Here is a 23,750-nt window from a genome sequence, read left to right on the forward strand (position 1 = left end):
TGAACTATATCCATGATCTTAGCACCAAGACAGTGGAAATCCCATCCTGTAAAAGATTTCTTATTGCTTCTTTGCAATTAAAGACTAAAGCAACACTACCTGCCGAAAAGTGTGCTAGTCAGCTTCAACATCAACTACAGTAATTCTACACATGCACAGATGCATGTGGACAATTATTGTAGGCTCTTTACCTCACAATGTAAAATTCTTTGAGGCAACTGTTGGATTGAATTGATGCTAAATAATAATAAAACCAAGTTGAATTGAAAAATGGAAACAAACAAATTAGACTGTGATTCATAATCTTAACAGACGTGTTGTCTAATCTTCATTATCAAGGTTTTGTGACGACAAGGCTTCGGGATGTAGTGTTAAGTAGCTTTTAAAGTGTTGGTAAGTTAAGCACATCGTGCAGCACTCAAGCCGAGGAAGGAGGAAAACCTACATGGTCTTCACAGGACAGTAATAAATATTAAACTACCCAACGGAAAATAAAATTATTGTTTCTGTTTTACGGTTGCCTTTCTGTAAAAGTCACTGATGACACATTTAAACATTTCTTACATTTGGAGCTGACCGCACATGTTGCGGCCTGCATTCAGAAATTATTGTTGAATCTTGTGTTATTTTCAGTAAACCATTTCTATTTATAGCAGTTGGATCCTTAACGACACTCTGGAGAACTTTTGTCTGCTCTCGGTTTGTTCCCAGTCTCTCTGTGTTCCTCTTTTCTGTTTCCCCCCCGCCCATCACCCCCAACCAATCGAGGCAGATGGCACTCCTCCCTGATCCTGGTTCTGCCAAAGGACTTTTCCTGTTATAGAGGACTGTGTGATGGTTGGGCTCCTCTAATACTGTACAATCATCTCAAGCACATTGAGATGATTGTACTGTGAACTGCCCAGTAGCTCTGAATTCTTGGCACAAGAGACGCCAGCCTGGAGAACTCAACGTGACCAGAGTCACCACATTTATTGTGCAACAGATGAAACCGTTAGTTATGTTCACTGTTTGTGGATCTATGTAGCTGCCAAGAGGCTGTTTGATAAACCTTTGATATAATTTTAAAATGAAACGCATCCACACTGAAATCATAAAAACACTGGACACAAACAAATCTGTGTGCAAACGGTGTGTAAGAGCTTTTTATTAGGACAGCTCTGTCAGCAACATTTTTCTTACCTGAAAAATAGTTCACACCCACAGTCTTGAGACACAAAGTCCTAGCAGTCTTAGAAACACACACAAAGAAAGTTAAAATGCTTAGAATTTGAACTAAACACTTTTGGGATGGTTTGCTGTTCCAGCTCCTTGTCACACTAGGCTTGGTTGGGTTGAGCAGCCATGCTCCGTCTCTGGGTGTTGTCCTGTGCTCCTGCTCTTCAGCAAGCTCACCTGCTCCACATCTGCCTCATCAACATTGTCTGCATCATCAGAGTGGAAAACAGGCTCTCCTGATCCCTCAATGTGCCTCACCTGTGGTCTTTAAGCTCCTGAGTGTAATGTCCTTGTCTCTCCACTTTACAACGTTCTCGCCGTGGCTGAGGAGCGGCTCAATCCTCAGATCCATTTCCCTGTCCTTGATGAGCTGGTCCAATACTTCTGGAATCCCTCATTGAAAAACTCACAACTTCTGCTTGCCCACCCAGCAACCCATGACCTCAGCTGCAGTCACAAAGCAAACAACTGGCCCTCCCACAGCCTCCCCCCCGCGCATAGTGAGTAAGCTCTCTCTTATTCTCTGCAAGCTCACCTTTGTCTGCAGTATATCTGCGAACCAACTTACCTGGATTAATCTACCTCTCGCCCAGTGACTCATCTCTCTGCCGCCTGCTCTGTCTGTCTGAGCCCTCCTCGCAGACATCTGCTCCTGAGTTAATAAACGAGCTGTACTGTGAAGCGCTCTCTCCTGGGTCTTGCTTAAGAGACTGCCTTTTAATATTGCTACTTTCACATTTCACACGATCATTTATCACAAATAACTTCTACCATTCTGTTTTTTTCTTATAGTCTCTCAGTCTTTTGCTTGAGCCACACTGAGCATCTCAGGGAAAACAATATTCAGCTATTTCAGTTTCTTCAGTTGGATTTTCTCCTGCTTTTTGGGCTTAGGATTGGAGGCTACAAGTCAATGTGTTTTTCCTAGAGTACATATAGAAACAGGTGTGTGGTTTTATGAAGATTGCAGGCACCCGACACAACCTGTGGATTCAGAATCATTTTAAATCATTAGCATGCAAATTTATGATGTACAGCGTAGAATAGCGCTATAAAAGACAGGTAAGAACAAAACAGGCCAGTGTGCATGTTTAAGGAATTAAACTGTGATTTTTAGTGTTCATGCTGTGGAAGTCAGTTGCCTCTGTGTACTATTATTTCTTCCACTTTGATTAAATATGAGAAAATCTATTTTGGTTTCAATGCTCAGTTTATTTTCCCACACCAGTTCAGTTATTTTTTTGAGCAGGGTAAGAACAGGCTGTGTTAGTATAAGCCCAACAAGGGCTGAAAACAATGACCATAAACTCTCTGTGAAGCATGCTCCATACTGGAACTATGTTAAACGGCAGTGTTCCTTTTTAAATAAATAGGAAATAGTTAATGAGGCCTAATGTGTTTGTGTCACATGGAAAATTTCAGTGTAAGTTATCCAAATGTTGCCTTAGAAAATCGTGAAAATAGCAAAAATAGCATAGGGATGAGCAATACGAGTTATTTATAGCAGGCATTTCTCTATATTGAATTCAATTCAATTTGATTCATTTCTGTAAATATCTACCTTTTTTATTTTAAGTAAAAAAGTGCTTGATGTGCTGACCTGACATGAGCTTAATATAACTGAAATGTTCCCCTGTGGGGAAGAATTAGAAGAATTATGCAGAGGGTCCATGAGAGCCTGAGCGCTGCAGAAAATGAAGATCATAACCAGATTTCTGTGGTAACCTTCTACCATTTGAATACATTTAATGCAACAGATTATAGCACCAAGGAGACAATAGAATTAAAACATAATCTGCAAAGCTTTTTGTAATTGTTACTAAACCATTTACCCCATTGTCAGATTTACAGATTTACAAACCCTGAAGCCCATTTTAGTTAAAAAAAAAATCTGAGGAGAAAACTGCAGAAGGTCAAAACTGAGAGAGAAAGATGTGTTTATAAATTTCCCCGTGGTCTCATTCTCAGTGCTTGAAGTGCTTCCTCACAAAATATACATTTCCTCCTCTGTCATGCTTATGTGGTCAGACACTGCAGCGGCTTTCATTTGAATCGCTGCAGTAACATCATGCACACACACACTTAAAAGCTTGAGAAGAACATAGAAATATTTGACTTCAGAGTGAAAGAGAGAACAAAAATGCTGTTAAATGTGAAAAGTGTCGCACAGGCATGTCAGAGAATTTGTAAAGGGCACCCTTTTCAAAGGTGAAGAGCCTCCTTTGACAAGGTGTTGCTGCTTCTTCCTGAACCAGGACCGAAGGAACCTTATGAGATTAGCAGTGATGTGCAAAAGAAGTACGAAAGTTTTCTACTGAACAGTAGCAGAGATTCTGTTTTTATTTTAATCATTAAAAATTAGTAGAATTGAAGAAGTTGTTGGCTGTTTTCTTCGTCTTATAACTGAGGAAATAAAGACATTAAAATGAGTATTCCCTGTTGTTAAAGATCAGGGACTTATGTTGAAAGAGGGGGTTTCTTTCTCCTGCCTGTGCGAGGAGGACATCTACATTTTTGATACCATGAATCAAACTACGCAGTCACTGTCATTCTTTTTCCTGTGTTTGTGCTGTGTCTCGATAACTAATAGGTCCTGACAGAGGCCTCTGGCTCCCTCGGTCTTTTGCTCAATATACATTAAAGACTGAGTCGAAGTGGAAACTAAGAAAATAAAGATGACACAAGGTACAGGGAGGGACAGCAGTGTGTTGCATTAGTTTCAAGCTCTTTATTACAGTCATTCGGCTGTGAAGAGTGAAAGAACAACACTTGTGCAGCCCTTAAAGAACGAAGGACATGAGACGACCTCTGCCCACCATCTTTAATGGTATCTAAACAGATGTTAGCCAATAAATACATCAATAATCACTCCCTGCACTGAAGGGGAATTTAACTACAGATAATAAAAACTATTAAAAATGCTGTGAAGTTGGACTGTACCGCAGAAATCCGTTTTGGAGCAAGTCTTAAGTGGCCACTCCAGGAACTGCAGTACCTGCAATATTAGATGGATACAGATCTCGTTCAGACCACGATTGAGACCATTGCCTTCATTTTTAGTAATGCGCAAAAAAGATGAACTAAATGGCTAAGGCAGAATTTGCAGGGATGCAATTTACACTCTCACTTCTTATTCAGTTTCACATTGGGGTCACACTTTGCCAAATTTGTAGGCCTGTTGCTTTACTTTGCTCATGCTAAAAGTTGACAAAAATTAATTTTTAGAAGCATCAAACTGTGTTTAGTCAAATGCTCTAGTGCGACCATTGTGCCAACATTGTCTGGGAGTTGGCTGCCTGTGCACTGTGGCATCAAAATGTAGCTGCTGGTCACTGTGGCTAATTATCAGCTAGCTGTGTGTGAACAGGCAGCTAGCTTGGCTAATGCTAACTACTAATCAAAGCTTTGTGATGACTGCTTAATGCTGATGATCGATGAACAATCCATCCCTGTGAGTCCTAATAAAGTTAGAAAAGCAACTGTTTTCATTGAAACTCTGTGCTGTACTCAGTGTGATAAAACTAAAGAAATCCAGCAACAACATTCAACAAAGCTTTGTTAGTTTGCTGATAATCACATATAAAAGAAAGTAAAAGAAAGGACTGTGCTGGCAGATTTTTACCACGGTAGAATTATAAAGACAACATTAGCTAAACACTTTGTTAGTGTTAGCGGCTGCCCAGCTGGTGAGCTGCTGGCTGACTTTGTGCCTCTGAGCTGCATGTTTGCTGTCTGGCAGGCTGGGGGAACCACAGGACTGCTGATGGACCTGGCTGCCAATAAAGAGGCAGTTCATGCTTCTAGTGGGTTTTTGTGTACACACACACACACACACACACACACACACACACACACACACACAAATCTTTGCTTATATTGGAATCAAAAGATAAAATGATGCACTCTGTTCCTGGTGGACTGCAGGGTATGAATCATCTCCTCCTGGCCAGTGAGGTGTGTGGTTGACAAACTGAATTCATACCACCAGATACTGAGGAGGCCTTTTGCCCTTCATGCTGTACTATGATATCAGTCAAAGAACTGGAAATATGCATAGTTTAAGTTTGATTTATTTGTTATATCGAGCATCCACCCATTTATAGAATTCTAAAATATGGATATTTCACAACACTGTTCCAGTCGCACATGTTGTGGGTGGAAGGAACAGACTACAGTTTATCAATATTAAATGTTTTTTCATCTCCTGTCTCCCAACCAACTTGCTCATTTAAATGGTTCATATGTCAACAGTTAGCTGTGTCTTTGCGCATCACCCATACAACATTTACAAAATCAATATGCTGTTTTTATTCTTCTAGATAAAGTACTGTGCAACTCCCAGAGGATGAGGAAGAGGACAATAGAAAACAAAGAACTTATTTTCTGTATCAGACAGTGCAGCAAACAAATCTGCTTTTAATGTGCACTTCAATATTAAGTGGTAAAATAACACAATATGAAATAAATGAAATGCAGACTGGTTCTTCTCTGTACCAGAAACTACATTTTTGTTAGTGGCTAAGGGAAGATTCACAGAAAGGCACGTCAGGCTTCAGCGTCACACAGACCTTGATGCTTTACTTTTCCCAGCCATTCTGTTGTTGATTTGCTGGTCTGATCGGAATCATTGTCCTGTTGCATGACATAATTTCAGTCAAGCTTTGGCTGCCAGACAGATGGCCTCACATTTGACTCTGGAATCCTTTGGTTTACAGAGGAGTTTATGGTCCACTACATGACTGTAAGGTGCCGAGGCCCCGCGGCTGCAAAACAAGCCTGAATAATCACCCCTCCACCCCAGACAGTTGGTGGTTATCCTGATATACTGTGTTTGGCTTTTGCTAAATGTGGTGCTGTGCATTATGGCCAAACATCTCCATTCTGGCCTCATCTGCATAAAGGAACTTACTCAGATGCAGCTTTGCAAATCAAAGCTGTGCTGCTGTCTTCTTTCTCCTGACCACCTGTCCAAACAAATCATACTTGTTTAGTCTTTTTCTAATGGTACCATCCCGAACTTTAACCTGCTAAATGAGACCTATAGAATCTAAGATGTAGCTCTTGAATTTTGTGCAGTTTTTCTGATTAGTGCATAGTCTGATCTTACGGAGAATTTGTTAGGGTGAACCTCTGATTACAGTATTGATTATCCAAAACGGTTTAATTAGTCTGGAGTTCTGGAAAAATATATTAGATAACCTTCTAGTGTAACGATTCTCAGAAAAATGTTTGCATTTGCCAGTCATGTAATTTAAAGAGAACTGAGGAGGAACACGTCAGTCAGGGCCGACTGAATCTGGCAGCGCATGATGTTCGTTCACCTCTGGGCATCAAGAGTGCTGCTTGTTCCACGGCAGGAAATCTCTTTACTGGCCTCAGAACATTCCTTGTCCCCCGCCTTCCCCTTTTACAAACTGTGGCTTATAATTTAACGTGAATTCTGTCCCGGGGCGCTGCTACATCAAACAGCCACGACTTCGTTCCATATGCGACACAGATTCCACGCAGGCTTCACAGCAGGAGCTCTGTGGATGTGCTTTGCATGAGGCTCATTTCGTGTGGCGGTCTTTATTCCCCTCTCATAGAGACGTGTTCCACTTAACTGTCTCCAGGCCCATTGAAGCAGCTCCCAATCCACAGCCTACATTTATAAAGGGATTTTAAATGTTCATTAATTTGAACAATCAGTGTCACACTGGCTCCATTCTTTCACATTCATAGAAATAAAACTGCTTTGACAGTTTGTGCTAATTTGCCAGGAAATATCCAGTCTACAGGAGCTCCGTGGAAAAATAACTCAATTGCGCTGTAGTTGCTGTAAAGCTTTAAAGTTGTTTTTTTTTTTTCAAGAAGCTTTTATTTATTTGAGTAATTTAAAAAACAGCAGTATCAAAGATTTCTTTGAGGAAAAGAAATCTAGTTTGACAGCAACGTTCTCGCATGTTTAATCCTGCATGATTAAATTGTGTTGGCAACTTTAAAATTGAATTAGACAGGTTGGAGAAATGAATAGAATTTTGTTGTTGCCGCTCGTGTTAATCCGTTAAGAAAAAGGTTGATACAGTCTGACAGTGTACAGCTGCTTTTGCCTGTGGCTGTTTTCATGGTTTTGGTGATTCCCTTTAGTTCCAGTTAAGGTGAAAAGTTTGCAGAGCTATTTTGCACAATATAGCGTATGAAGTTATTTTGAAAAAGGAAAAGACTCAAGGTATAGTAGTAAAATTTGTCTACATATCTTTGGGCAAGTAGTGCAACTGGTGCATTGGCCATGGGAAAACATTGTCATCTGTCTCTTGTTGTAGGCCATGTGTTTTGTCTATATTATGATGGCTGTGATTTAGCTTAAAACTGCTTTCCATCTTATTCTAAGATTTCAGTGTTTGTGTCTGTTTGATGAGATGCTTGAAAACAGCAAATTGTTCAGGTCTGTGTTGACAAAACACAATGCCTCAAAAACTCAGGTAATCAAACTTTCTTTATCTTTAAGTCAGAAAAAAGGCCAAAAAAGGTAGTAAATCTGTGGTATTCTTATTTTTACATCAGAAAAATTCAATATTATGAATGGTAGGAACCAAATGTAAGACTCTCAAGGCAGAAATTAAAAAAGAAGAAACTCAGTCCATCAAAAATCTAAACGCAGAAATTGAAGAGCAGAATTAAAAAGTGTCTCTGAGCATTCAAGACAAAACAAACAGAGAATAAAGAGAGACACGAAGGCAATCAAGGCAGCGTGGACACACCTGAGCAACAAGACACAGCGCAACCAAATCTGATAATGAGACACAGCAAAGCAAACGCAAGGCACATGAGACAAAACACAACGATGTACAAAAGGTAGGAACATAAAAGAGAAACACATAACACAACAATGAAGACTACTCAAGAAGATACAAGCAGCAATGAGGAAATGTGGAATAAACTAACGCACACATTTATAAATACAAGCTGTGACTCCATAAGTCCACATTTCAGGTTACTAACTCAACATTTTTAAGTCAGGTGTCTCAGAATTTCAACTTACACAAACTTCTGGGAAAAGATCTTGAAATCTCAAGATAATAACCCTAAACTTTGATTCAGTGATAAAAAAGAAAAATGCACAAAAGTAGAAAGAATTAAAAACTAAGAGTTCCAAAGACTAAACACGGCATGATAATGAATCTGATGCAAAATGCAAAGGCACTGAAAAACCCAGGAATATTAAAGAAAAACATCAACTAGAGACAAACTAAACAGAGGCAGAGGAAAACATGAACCTAATACCATTTGAGACTCATTAAGTAATGAAAGCCTGGACTGTAAACTTAAGACTCCAACAACTAAAATCAAAGATAATAACCAAATAAACTGTGATTTATAAATATAAACCTAAAAGCCCCCAAACACAGGACCAGGACACAAACAAAACATATAAGCACATCAGATCAATCTTTAAAGATCACTGTGCATATATTTTATATATTCTTTACAATATTCTACTTTTTAATTCAAGAGAAAACCATACATGATTATTTAAATTATGAGTCACCACCACAATTATTTTACAACAAATTTGTTATAAGTAGTTATTTATTAAGTTGATCTGTTTTCAGTTTCAGCAAAACACTAAAATTATTTCAGTTTAATGCAGTAGTGACACCACACACTCTACGACCTCAATAATAAACACAAACAATGTCAGGAGAACTGGTGCAGCGCATAACACAGGTTTTCCTTAACAAAAATAAAAGTAAATATTATCAGGGAGTTATTTCATCAAATAATCAATTTATTATTTTAGGTGCATTATGCATTCAGTCCATTCTTGTCTGCTTAATGAGGTCTGGGTCTAAGCAGAGATGCCCAGAACCTTCCTCTTCCCAGTCGGCTCCTTCAGTTCTTCTGGAGGAAACCCAAGAGAGGCACAAACTCTTCACTTTAGTGTGTTCTAAAGTGTCCTTCCAGTTCGATGTACCCAAAACACCCCACACAGAGGGAGTCCTTACCAGATGACTGAACCATCTCAGCTGGCTCCCTGCAAACCCATACTTTATGATTGTTGAGAGTTGAAGCTGGGCCTCTGCCCATGAGCTTGGTTGGTTCACGGCAGTTCAAAACTTTGTAAAGTAAGTAAAGTTTATTTATAAATTACCTTTCACAAGCAGGGGCATTGGGTCACTTGGGTCAAAAGGAAAAAACAAAAACAATAAAACAGGTAAATGAGCAAGGTCACGAAGAAGGTCAGACTCAGATTATTCAAATGCCTGTCTGAATAGAAATGCCTTTAACAGTTTTTTTAAAAAGCTACCTCTGAAGCAATAAAATGCCGAAATGAGGGCAACTCAGAGTTTTGAAGCCACCGCTCAAAAGGCCCGATGTCCATGTGTTTTAAAGCGAGTATGAGGCGCCAGCAGAAATCTCTGCTCTGAAGACCTCAGGGACCAGTTAGAAGAGGTAGTAGGTCAATTAAAGTTCAGAAATACACTAGAGCCCATTGCCATTCAAAGCTTTAAACATTAAGACACGACAGGTAAATATGGAGCTGCAATATTCCAAGTGAGAAAAAAAGAATCAACGCTTGCATCAATTGACCTTAAAAATAACACTGAAGTCCTCCTTCTATATGAAAAACTGAGGAATGAGTCAGCTTAAAGAAGAGGAGAGTCAGTCTAAAGACAGAGCTGTCCAGGATGATGATGCAAGCTAGATTTAAGGAGCCTAGAGACCCAAAGCATTGTTTTCACTATCTGGAGCAATGATGATCTCTGCGTTGTCAGAATTTAACTGTAGGGAATTAGCATTTAACAAAGACTTGATGGCAGTCATGAGGTATTTGAATAAGAAAGCCTAGAAAGCTACCCTAAAAGAAGGGTAGTTTCAGTCAAGTGCAGTTCATGAAAACCTGACTGAAATGAGAAAAAATCATACAAGCTACTCAGCTACAGCCCTGGTCCTGGTCTAGTATAATTTCTGGGCAAGGAAAGGTTTGATTTTTCTTTCTTTCTTTCTTTCTTTCTTTCTTTCTTTCTTTCTTTCTTTCTTTCTTTCTTTCTTTCTTTCTTTCTTTCTTTCTTTCTTTCTTTCTTTCTTTCTTTTTTTTTTGCAGGGATTGAACAATAGGATTTTTGAAGTAGGGCTAATTTATCAAAACAACCACACAAAGGCCCAGTGTATGAAAAACCTTGTCATGGTTTCATTTTGCCTATGAGTTTAGTGATACTTGCCGATGTTACAGGAAAAAAAAAAATCTAGATTCACATAAGATTAATGTAAATTTCTTGTTTTTGAACTAAGAATCCAGAACAAAAACATGTCCAGTTTACTTTGAAGTATAAGCAGGTGACAAATTAAAGTAAAAAAACCCAAAAAACAAAACTGTGTCCTGTTGTCAAGTTTCCATCTCTATTGTACAGAATTAGCTCCTTTATTTAAAGGAGGCAAGTGGAGCCAGTCAGAAAAATGTCCTCACATTATAGCAGATGTACAAAGGGGAGGTAGAAATAAACTTAAAACTCAAGGACCCACATATGGATCAACCAGGAACAACTGCTGAGAGAATATAAAACTCAAAATACCTCAAACACAAGAGTTCTAAATACAAAACTCAAACCCAAGCACAAACCCCCAGGATTCATGACAGATTTAGCATTGCCTGCATTAACTGCTAACCACTAAACAGCACCTGGGTTCTAGTGAGTGTTGACTATAAGGATGGCTGGCCTGCAGAAATCAAGGATGTACAAATATTCCTGTTCTTGCTCATTCGGTTCTCCTGCCGACCTCTGCCCTCACAAACGATCAGATCCACCAGAAGGCAACTTTGTACACGACCTAACAGATCCTTCACTTTTATCACCCTGAAGTCCTTCAAACCAACATCAATCTGCAAGCTCGCTTCATGGAACCGGGCTGATAAAGAGACACGTTCTGTTCTGTAATTTCATGAGAGATTACAGATTCCAAAGAAGCAATAGATAATATTTTCACTGTTTTATCCCCGCAAACCAACCATTTACAGTCAAAAGACATATAATTTCCCTCCATATTTCTCTTAGTTTCAGGTTTCCTTATACCCCCCACCCCCCTACCTCCAGATGTTGTGAAATTCTTAACATTGCAGAGATATGGTATGTTAAAATTATGAGCTTCTATGTTGTTCATGCCTTTCACAGCTTCTGAGCTGGATTGCAGGTTTCATTGCGCTTGAGAACACCTGTTAGAGGTGTAATTACACAGCACCTATACAAGGAAATGGCACCAATTGCTGTTACCCATAAATATGTTGCAGATGGCATGTAATAAATGATGAGCTGTTCAAAATGCCTTAAATGATTTGAATGACAATGTGTCATTTATTTATTTATTTATTTATTAAATTTTTTGTTTCACACATGGTACAGCAGTAATTCATTTCCCATACACAACCTTCCTTTCAATTAAAGTAACACTGTTTCCATGCATGAAAAGGAGCAGGAAAAAGATGAAAATCATCATCATATTCTGTTCTTGTTTTAAATCTGTCTCCTATTGTCTGCAATTGTTTTGGTGTAACACAGTCAAAAACCTCTAAAGTAGAACTTTAGTCATACAAACCAGTATATACATCAGCGTATACGATTAACTTTGTAGCAGTACTGATTGTGCCTTTCTAGATGCTTAAAGTGCTTAAAAAATGAAAACATGCTTTCTTGCAGTATTATGTTTAAAGGTTATGTTTGAAGGTTTTCTCAGTTTAACAGCTTTTACAGCCCATGTGTGAATGGCTTGTAATGTAAGTTTAAAAAGAAAGCCTTAACTGTCTATGAAAATTCAAATGATGTGACGTTTGTGCTCACTCCAGAGCTCATTTTGTGTCTTCTGCTAACGTAATCACAATGCAGTACATCTCCTAAGCACTTATCACAACAAAGACTCACAACATGTACTCCACATTAGGGCAAAAAATAAAACTGGATTTGACTTTAGGTGGTAGTTTTGTATTGATAATGTAAACAGGTGTACCAGCTAGCTGACAGCCTGGGTTATGAACAACATGAACTGGTGAAGTAACGCTAGGTCCAGCATAAGTGAAAAACAAGAGTCAACATCAGCAGGGCATTTGATGCAAAGCTTTGTTTGATCAAAAACAACCCTGAGATTTCTTTCTTTGTACTGATGGCACACTTGGCATTTTTAACAGATGCACATTTAAAGTATTCAGTCACAAGTTGGATTGTTAGCACAATCCATGTAGTAGAATGCCGACTTTCAAGGATAGCTAATACAGGAATGTGCAGTCTTGCGCCCCTCATTTCTTCTATGAAAACAGGAAAAACAGTTGCAGCGGTTTACTGAAAGATGTGCAAACACTCATGGAAATACAGTTTATAAGGCAAAAACAGAGTTTGTACAGTTCTATGTCCAAGAATCATTATCTAGACCTCTTGAAAGATATCCCAAAGCATCTTTCTGGCCATTGGCACCCACTGTTAACCTTCTCCATACATACTGACATCATTTTACCCAGAGATGTTACTGTGTAAGTGCATCCCAGTACATGGCAAACAGTTTTGACAAACTAAAAAGCTTTGAGTGCACATTTTACCAGTAACATTTAAAAAGTACCTTCCTGAGCTGTACTTGGATTGCTCTGAGATCTGAGCAAACAATGTCTAATAGTATCCAGCACCGTCTTGCTTTGTAGTGACATTTAGAAAAATCTGTTTTGATTGATGGCTTCAATACTTTCAGCCAGACACTACATCAGCTGCAGATAACAGTTATTTTTGGCTTCACAGGAAAAGGTGAGCTGTTGATATGAACGATCAAAATGAATGTTTGAGCATGTAGCAAGCTGTTTCATTCCAGCAGTGGCACTAATCTGCAAGCTAAGCAGTTTATCCATGTAAGACACCTCATTTTTTTCCACATTTGGTGAAGCTCTCACATCAGACATCCCCTCTCCTAATGACTGTCGGTCAAAGAAGCAAATATTAACAGGACTCAACAGGAACAGTCTGTGCCGTCAGATGTTAACATCAACTTACATTATGTGAGCTTGTAATTTTGAAATAAATCCAGCAACCAAAAGCATACTCTGGCAATGAATTACCTTCAACGTCATGCCTTTGAGCATGAAAGCTCTGGGACTCTTGCATCATCAAGTGTCTCTATTATTAATTAATAAAGACACCCAATTTACTAAATGGACTTCATTGAGGTTTTTCACTAATCTGAGGAGACTGGAGCTTGAGGCAAAGTTCACACCAATAAAGACACAGAGATATGATATCTTTTGGAGAAGCACTTACATGTATACTTATGTACACACACAGACTGCTGTGTGTGTACTTACAGTCTTTATAGAGAAGATGAGAGAGACTGGAGAAATGTCTGCAATGCAACAGAGAACAGAGCAGTTATTATTCTCAGTGTGGATGTCATGTGGATTTTATCATTTCCAAAATTAGCTGTATAAAGAGAGACTACCTCAATATAAGCATGGATGAGAATGCTGATCTGAAGGTCACCTACTGTATGCTTTCAGTGGTGGGCAGCAGCATGATGTGGTTTTATTACTATTCAGCACAAGTTGGAGACTGATAAGAAGCTTCTGAAGAACACAAAATGCAAACTGTAGGTTTTTAAAAGCTGGCTGTACAGATTCAGAAAAACAGAGAAGTGTGCTGTCAGCAGAGGGATGTCCAATAGTTATATACAAGACACTGGTAATTGTGCATTAAGCAGCAAAATACATCAAGCTTGAAGAAATTTCCAATGAAATGAAATGAAACACAGGCTTAAGGGGCACAGTGACTAACAAAAGTCTCAGAATGAAATCATGAGCTTTATTAAAACACCTTTGCACATTTGTGATTATCCTGCCCACTCACTGCAAAATATACACATTTAGGAATTTCAGAGTGTGCAGGATGATGTAGACCGAAAGGTCATATTTTAATGTATATTACATTCAATAGCTGAGAGCTCACAGCTCCCTCTGAAGCCTTCTTTCCACATTTGTGCCTGGAGCCAAAGGTTAACCAAACCAAAAAATTAAGGGGCTCATCTATGTTTTTCCTCATCCAGTAAAGGAATGTTTGTGCAAGATTTCACGTTACTAAGATACTTTAAGCTGAAATTACATGTTCGCAGTAAATCATAGATTTGAAGCAAAAAGAAATGTTCTAACCGGACATAATGCCTGTTAAAGGTTTTAACCAAAAACTGCTTCAAGACTTTCATTTGATTTAAACGCCGACTCCTTTGAGCTATAACTTTAAAACAGCTGAAGCTGTTGGTATCATCTCATCCATTAATGTGCTTCTTTCTTGTGCTGCATTAACGTATGAACTCTGTTTGAAATGTGGTAATAACCATGGCAAAAATTTGCTGTTGTTCTTTAAGTGTGACGAGTAACTCAAAGCACAGCTAAAGTATTGTAAAAACCTCTGACAGGCATCATCATTAACATGGCTCTATGTTTTTTAATGAGCTTTTTCTTCACAAGAAGCACTTTCTTGGCTCCCCACCCCCCTACCCCCCAAATTTCTCTTAAGTTGCTGTATATTTTCCACACAGACACAGAGATTGACTTGTTGTGATGGCAGATCTGTTTTAAAATGAAGAGGACAGCAATTTGCCTCCCACTGTGACAAACCTGGTAATTCAGAAATGTGCAAATTGCATGGATCATAGCCAAGGCTGAGTCACTGTCGGTCATGCGAGATGGTCACATGTCCTTGAGAACAAACTGTGCGAATGCAGAAAATATTTAGAAAATAAATGGCAACCTAGTAATTTGATTTAGTCTCGGTCTGTCTCTCTGTCAACATATATTTATGTATGTATATATAATCACAGGCTACTTTATTAAGTATGCCTAATCAATTGCTTCAACACAAATATCAAGTAGCGAATATCTAATCACATGGTGGCAAATCATAGCACTTCAGCATGTATATATGATGTCAGAATGAGTAAGAAAAACGATTTAGGTGACTTTAATTGGAGTGTCAAATTCTGCTGTCACGTTTGGATGGTAGGGTCAGAACTGAATGTCAAAGGCATGAAAGCATGGATCGATCCCACCGTGCATCCATGGGCTTTTCTTGGTACACCAGTTAAACATCATTTAAACACCACAGCCTACCTGAGTATTGCTGCAGATCATGTCCATCCCTGTATGACCACAGTGCACCCATCCATCTTCTAATGGCCGCTTCCAGCAGGTTAACACAGCAGCAACCAGATTGCAAATCCAGTAGAGCACCTGAGTGATGTGTTGGAATGGAAGATGGTCACAGTTTTTAAGGGTTAGCTAAAACAGAAAAATGATTGAAGTAAAGGGCCTAAAGTCATGGATACACACAAATTATTTAAAAAGCTTTCTAAAAAGTACAATTAAGTACACTGAGTTCAATGAGTTGTGTTGTTTTTTAGCTTCCTATGTTGTTTGACTCTTTTAAGCTCAGTTTTCCCGTTTCCATAGCTCCCAAATCCAGTATATATATATTCCACTGACACAGGCTGCAGGCTGTGCCGGCTACGTGGCATGATCCAAGCATCAGGATCATGTAGCAGTGCTGCTGGCATGCTGGCCCTGATGGCTCTGTCTCCACAGCAGAAGCAGATTACTTTATTAGTAGCTCTCTGTATGAGACCTGCCTGTCCTAATGGCTTACATCTCCTCTGTGCTGTTTCAGAGCAGAAAATATGCCTGTGCAACAAAAGCAAGCATTTTTAATCATCTAAAAGATGTGTATTTAACATATGAAACCACCCTTTTTACCATCACTCTGGTTGGTAAGATTTAAAATCTCCATTCAGAGTTGGCTGAAGGAATTTGGTTCTGGGTTTTTTTTTCTCTCTCCAGCAGCAGATTTCACATCCAGTATAAAACAGCTGACTGGGTGCAGACTTTTGACACCACAGACTCACGGGAGGTTCACAAACATTATCAAATGAGCTGCAACTGTTGCTGTTTGGATGTTGCATTGCGTCACTGAGGTGAAATGAGTCATGTTCTGTCATCCTGCAAATATTGCTCACACATTAGTCAATACACTGACGCAACAGAGTAGAAATATTTTTTATTTGCAGTCAATTTTCTGCAGGAAAAGCTGTTCCTGGGGAGAGAAAGCTTGAAAAGAAAACACAGGAGACTCATTCCCTTAGTAGTGGAGGATGATTTTATCTACTAGTTCCAGAGTATATTTGGGAAGTACCAGGAAAACCAGGAGTGCCTTAAGCTCTAAAGTCTCTTAAGGTTTACCTCTGTGAGTGCCCCACTTACACTACCTTTCACATTCACACCTTCCCATTTATTTTATTTTAAAATAAAATAAATTCCAAAACTGTGAGGAAAGAAGCTCTAAATGGTACCTTGCAGTTATACTGTCATACTTCTCACCTTTCATAATTACAGGACCCCTATTGGTTGGATGGGTGGCAGCACAGGAGCCAATCCTGGAGCGGGCAAACTGTATCACATGCCTTTTTGTTTTTAATGATCGAGAGAGCGCCTTTAAAATGTTTTCGTGTGTGTCCGGCCCGTACAGAGAGCAAAGAGGTAGAAGGTTTAGACAGCTCAGATAACCAGTGTGCAGAGAGCCCCCTCCCCTTTCCCAAGACAGCTGCTGGACCAAGAGGCCACAACTTCAACACCTTTTGCAGGTAAGGGCCAATAATAACCCCTGGAGTTCATAATTCTGGAGTGGTCGCTTGTAGTCTCATCTGCCTTGTCTTTGTTAGAAAAGTGAGGTTGTCCAACTTTTAGAAGCCATCTGTCTTTTTGAGAACAACAGATGTAATTAAGCAGCTCTCCACGCATCGATCCAAGAGAACATCTCAAGCTTTTGGCTGTTTGAATTGTCGAGTTCATTTGCTTTATTTGATATTCTGATATTCAGAAGTGACATCTTATTTCTCTCGTTAATCTCTGAAAAGCTCTATTACAGCATGTCCTCAATCCTCTCCATTGTCTTGGCATCAGAAAGTTAAATAAAAGCGCTCTCTTTGTTCCAAGTGCATTGTCTTCTCAAGGATTTCCATATCTATCAGTTACATGAAAAATTGCCTTAAAAAAGACAAAAAAACCTCCCAAAAATAATAAAATTCTTATAAGACTCTTGTCGTATTGAAATAATAGACTATGTCTCCAGAAGTTCAGCCTGCAAACACTCTGAATATTGTTAACTGCCTTTTCCCCCAGGAAGCACAAAGAAACAACAGAAAATGGCACGTGTTGGGCGACCGTCGCTTTCCCTGATCCGCACAGGATTCCTGTTAGCAGCTGTTTTATTACCAGGTGAGAGTTTTCATAAATTGCATCTATGATATTAGGAAATATTTCACTGAGAATTTAATGAGTCGAGGAACCATTTACATCAGTTTTTGTTTTTTTGTTTTTTTAATTTTGAGATTTCAGATACAACATTTTTCAATTAGACCAGTGAAGGTGAACTAGATGCCCTTTAAACTCCTAAAGCTTGATGTCATCTACTTTATTACATACTGAACGTCTGACAAATATAGTTCCTTTGCTCACAGAGATCACACAACTAAAAGACCTCTTTTAACATCAGCATATCTTTAACTATTTATCACACCGACAGTCTATTGATGTATATAACGATACTTTTACTTTTGATACTGTAAGTATGTTTTGGTTTAAATAAATTACATTTTCCGATTTCCTCTGTGTCTTTACTTCAATTAAAGACCTGAGTACTGATTTTTTTTCTCCTTATTTTTGGTTTAAGCAAAAATACTTTAGAAGCATTTTGACCTGGTAGTATAGTCCAACCCCGGGCACGTTAATCTCTGCCACAGAGTCATAAGAACACCATTACCCTTCTCTCTTTAGCAGTAAAATGGCTTGTCATGATGATGCCCTTTAGTACTACAAAACCTTTCTGCAGTCATAAAAAACACATCTATCACTGCCTCCCCTTTGGAAGATTTTCCACATTAATGAAAGTTTAAGGGATAATCAGCTGACTTGGCTGTTTTCTTGTAGTTGTAAACCTCAGCAGGAGCAGAAGAGACCCGGAGACGTCCTTCCCCTCCCACCAGACATTTTTACAGTGTATCTGTAATTAGTTTGTGTGAGGCCTGACTTTGTAGTTTTACAGGTAAACTTTAAGAAGGCCCCCAGTACCTGCATTAATTTCACTGGGCTGGTTCAAAGCTATACGATATACAAGTTAGGGGCTGGGTGGGGGCTTGGTGTTGAGGGGGGAATTTAATCTGCAGGATGTTGCCTGGCGCTCCAGCACCTGCCGTGTTTCACCCGGGGGCTTATTAGTGGGTCAGCATTTTCCCTGATGTTGTGGTAAAGCGGAACATCTGTTCCTAATCAGTGAACGTCTCTGCTGCTGCTAATGTGGCTGCTGCTTGTGTTTTACAGATTTTCTGGGGGCCGTTCCAGTGGAGCAGCACAAGCAGGAGGAAGGTGAGGACGTATGATGTGGCAACGTGGGGCAAAACAACCTCAACAACCTAAAAACCAACTGCAGAAACCTTAAACGCTGCTATTTATAGGGAGATAAATGCTCCACGTAGCTACCTTTTCTTTCCATTCTGCCAATTAGCACCAAATAACTTACATGTTGGTTCACAGTAAAACACAAAGTCTGAGGAGATCTAGTTTGGAGCTAAAACAATTAGTCAACAGAAACAGGATTGTGATAATGGATTAAAGTAAGAAGCTAAAGTGCTCTATGAGAACTACGTCAGTCATACACGATAATTAACAGTCCAAGAGATTAAGAGATTAATCTACTTATAATAGAAATAGTTGGGCCAATTAAAATTATGCCATTTTTTTGTTGATAAAAATTTCTCCTTTGAGATAAAGTTTGATGAACCTGATTTAACAACAATATGATGCAATTCACACATTGAAATTAAATATAAAAGAGCTTCTAGGCTATCTTATGGAGGTGCAGCCAGTCACAGCAGCAGCCTTCTATAGGGATGCATTTCTGGTGGCTGTAAAAGCCAGCCCATGCTTTCCCAGATTAAAGCTTCGGTGTGAAGTTCGAGCAGTAGAAAATGTTTGGTTTGCTTTAAACTTAACACAGCTTTTATATATATTACGATAAAAATGTTTCACCTGGTCTGTACCAGTTGAAAGGGACCTGCTCACTGTTAGTTGTGTGATGGCCTATATAGTAGTATATATAATTACGTTCTATAGGGACATAATTAAAGTTAGTGAAGGTCCTTCTACCGGTAATATATTGTGCCCTGTTGGGGCATTGGCATCTCTGTGGGTCTCCTGTGCTGTCTGGCACCGGGACACTGAGTGCATTCTTTGGACAGCACCTTAATCCAAAGACAGACGTTTATAACGATGGTTTCAGAAATAATAACTGTGTTTAGTGTATTTTAAACTTTTGGAGCTTTTAAACACAATCACTGTCACTGTGTTGTTCTTGAAATGACTATTTAAAAGAAAGTGTGAAAAAGCTCTGCCCACTCTCTGCACAATAGATTCACAGCTCAAGCTCTCCTTCACCTACAGCTGAGGGGAGCAGGGTGATCTCTCTTTGTCACCCATCTATGGACTCTGCCTCTTAACTATAACATACTGCATCCTTTGCTGCCAACAGGATTTACCGTTCCAATTATAGATGCAGTTTAATGAAGGTCAACAGTTAGTTCATCAGACTTTTGTGCACTGTGTCCTCTGCAAGTACAGATTTGGCATTTTTATTTTACATTAAACATTCCTGTTAATGAGTTCTACTGTCCTGTAATTGGTTTATAACATCTCCACTGGACCTAAAGTCTCTAATTCAGCCTACTTAACAAACAAAACTGTGGCTAATGTTTTGATCTTTTGCACCAACCTATGCATATATATATATATATATATATATATATATATATATATATATATATATATATATATATATATATATATATATATATATATATATATACATACACACACACACACACACACACACACACACACACACACACACACACATATATATATATATATATATATATATATATATACATATATATATATATATATATATACATACTATACATATATAGATATATATATCTATATATGTATGCCTATGTGTGTGTGTGTGTGTGTTAATAATTTCTAAAAAAATAAATAAATCAAAAAAGATCATGGAACCTTTCTTCATAACAAGCAGTAAATGATATATATAGTTTAACTACAGTCCTGTATGTTTTCTCTTCTTCCTTCCCTTCAGTGGCCGCCGTGTCTGATGATGTGAAAGCCGAGGCAATGACCAGCCTAAAAAAGCTGGTTCGTGACAGAAGGAACGTCCCCGTCGTGGCTGTGCCCCAGTTCAAACGCGTGCCTGACTTCTGGGGATGGTACAAATACTTCATGGACAGCCACAACCAGGAGGGAGTGAGTGGAGCTTGTTTCACATTAATTATTCAGATTCTCCCAGTCACGATTATGAAACTGTGCTTGTTTTTCCTTTAAAAATTGAGGCAGCAATTTGCATCACTACTCTGCACTTTGAGGAGAGCTTTTCCCAGTTAAATATGCCACGTTTAATGCAGGAAACAGAAAGGTTCAACCACCTTTTTAGTTTTAACAGATTCCTTATTTATGCAGTTCAGAGAACTAAATTTGCCCAGATATTTTTATAGAACAATTTTTAATAAGCTATTAACCTCTTAATGTGTTCAGTGTGTAGTATCTGTGAAAGCTCCGTGGTTTACACAAAAGTGAAAAAGTAACTGTTTTTCTCAACAGAGGATTTCTGCAAATTTATCTTTGGGGTTCCTCTTTGTTTTACTTTTACTCTCTATGGCCTCTGTATCATTTGATTTGATTTTTGGATTTGAGGAGGTTAACTTGTTTTTCCCCTTTCCAAACATCTTCAGGTTGAGGACCTTGATCGTCTGTATGTGGCCTACCTGCAGAACAAGCACAGGTCAGAGGAGGGACCGACTTTTAACCACTACCTCAACCACCTCAGCGAAATCTACAAGACCTGTGCCGAGTCTGAAGATCCGGAGTGCATCGCCGAGTTAACTAGCAAACCAAAGGCGGCCGTGGCGATGCCTGCCCCCATCAAGTCTGCTGATGTCAGGCTATGCAACCCCTATACTGACCCCTACTGCATGTTCCCTGTTACCAGCAAATCTGCAGCCCCTGAGCCACCTTCAGCTCCAGCCAAAGTGCCAGCGCCTATCTATACCCCGGTGCCAATGAAGAGCCAAACTGGTTTCTACTACTACGCTCCTGTCCTGGAGCCCTTCCTGGGTGCTGAGCAGAGGGCTGAATTGCTCAGAATCTGCCAACCTGAAGATGTAGAGTGTCTGCAGTACCACCTGAGAGCAGCCTATGGGTACCGTCCAGCCCAAGGTCCAGCTCCATCTTATGCTGCCCTCAAATGCAACCCAAAGGATCCCCACTGCATGGCTTCCCTGGTCCAGAAATATCCTACTGGCTTCTACCACTTGATGCAACCCAGCTGTGACCCAGCTGTTGATCCTCTGTGTGCAACCAACGCTCCCGCTCCTCTGGCTGCTAAAGAGCAACACTGCAACCCCCTGTTTGATGCAAGCTGCAACCCCCTGACTGCTACCAGGCTGGCCAGCCTGACCAAGCCTGTGGTGAAGTACGCCCCCATGAATCAGCCTGCACATCCTGCTGCTCCTCTGTCCTGCGACCCTCGCTACGACCCATACTGCATACTGGCAGCTGCTGCTGCTCTGCGCAAGCTGCCTCCACAGCTACCAGAGCACCAGGTCTGAATCTGAAGTCCTGTAAACAGGCTTGAATTTTTCTGTCATTTCATCTAATCTAGTGTAATCCTTCTGACTGAATAATTCTTTAATTCATCTTTTCTTTAACATTTGGTCTGTTTAATAATGTAGTAAAATGATATTGATGTTGAATAATGCTTTCACGGTCTGCTTTGCATCTGTTTTGATCCAAAAACATATGAATCAATCAATCAATCAATCAATCAATCAATCAATCAATCAATCAACCAGGTACGCTACAAACTTGGTGTCCGTGGCAAGACCAAGGAGGGCTACGACTGCTATGTGCATTATGACAGAGACTGCATCCCAGTCGAGAGTAGTCGTGAGGCTAAGGCTGACGTCATGGCTCCAGCCAAGCTCTTCTGCCATCCATTTGACCCCAACTGTCACAAGTTTGCTCCACCCTCTGGTGCCAAGGCCATGAAATCAAGTGAGGATGGCATAATCCTGCCTGATCCAGACTGCGATCCTGAATACGACTACAACTGCCGCCTGCGTCGTGCTAAGCCCGCCACCGCAGCCTCCGCTGCAGATGAGCCGGCCAAGGAGGCTGCCGGTCCACAGCTTGCTGTTCCACGCTTCGAAGATTTCCTCAGGGGCGTCATGAACCAGTACAAATAGATTTTAAAATAAATCAGTCTCAGAACCAACACCTGCTGGGCAATGCAGCTCACTCTGCAGTCTCTAATTTTCTTCGACCACAACCTCCGACAGAAGCCTTAAGGCTTTACCAAGCTTCAGATCAATCATAAAACAATGCAGCTTTTAAATAATCCATCTCACTCTCTCAAACAAGGTGAAGGCTTCCTAGTTTTAGTCTGGTCTTATAAAGCAGGAACAAGAAAAGAGTGCCATGCTACGTATAGCACCGTGTGTTATGTTTGTATGTTTGTCGAAAAGAGGCGTTTGTATAGATGTGTGGTAGAGTTAGGTTACTTTGAATTTCAATTAGTGGGCAGGATTTTCTCTCTGTTGTACATTCTCTTTTACTTGAGTGTATTTAAAGTTAGTTTCGGTGGTTTTCTGTAACTTTGATCCTCACAGAGCTTCATTTGTTTAGATTTTGTAAAGTTCTAAATAAAGAAAAAAAAATCACTTGAATTTAATTTCTAGATAATTGTTGTTTACACTGCGGTCACAGACACATCTGCTTGGCAGCTAAACATAGAAAAAGAGAAGAATCAAAACACAGAGTCAATCTATTCCAAATACTGTGATGCTTACTCTGTGATTATACACATCATTTCCATGCATCAGTCCCCAGCTGTTGCAGTGAACATGCAGGGGTGTATTGTGCCAGCTGGCAAACAGTGTTAGGCTTTCACCGGTTTGTGCCCATTATAGAAACAGCTTATTGCTGCAACATGTGCAACAATAAGCTGTTTATTTCCAAATACAATTACCATAAATAGATATTATAAATATAAATATATATTTTGAAAGGTAGTAAGCAACCCTGCAAGACCCCTGATGAATGTTTTTGAGGTTAAAGGCAGTGATTTTCTGTTCATTTTGCTTCTATTGTCAGAGAAACACGAATGCAGACAGGAAATGATGAGGCTAATCATGGCAAACACTATGGGTGTCACTTCCTGTGACACCCATAGTATAGAAACTAGCTGCACCTGAGCTAGCTGTCATGGATGGAGTTAATGGATCTAACTGCCAACATTGTTTCTTAGTTTGGGCAAATAGAATATCTATAATATGTATGAGTTAATCACAAATGCCCTGTTTTTCTTACAGGAAAGGTAAGTCCTTTAAAATGCTAGCATTCTGCTAATGCATGA

The 23,750-nt window shown here is 39.5% G+C and overlaps 1 protein-coding gene across 1 annotated transcript; it reads left to right on the forward strand.

Moving 5' to 3' along the window:
• The first annotated feature begins 16,717 nt into the window (after positions 1-16,717).
• and2 (actinodin2) lies at positions 16,718-23,055 on the forward strand. The gene is made up of 6 exons (XM_085254062.1): positions 16,718-16,851; positions 17,390-17,485; positions 18,587-18,631; positions 20,421-20,584; positions 21,070-21,939; positions 22,189-23,055. The coding sequence occupies exons 2-6, from the start codon at positions 17,413-17,415 to the stop codon at positions 22,579-22,581; spliced, it is 1,545 nt and encodes a 514-aa protein (XP_085110188.1). The 5' UTR covers positions 16,718-16,851; positions 17,390-17,412; the 3' UTR covers positions 22,582-23,055.
• Positions 23,056-23,750: the final 695 nt, after the last annotated feature.

The sequence above is a fragment of the Mchenga conophoros genome, linkage group LG18 (assembly GCF_057382185.1).
Source record: "Mchenga conophoros isolate Kocher_MC1m ecotype Shallow Benthic linkage group LG18, M_conophoros_male_GT1.1, whole genome shotgun sequence".
Classification (NCBI taxonomy): Eukaryota; Metazoa; Chordata; class Actinopteri; order Cichliformes; family Cichlidae; genus Mchenga; species Mchenga conophoros.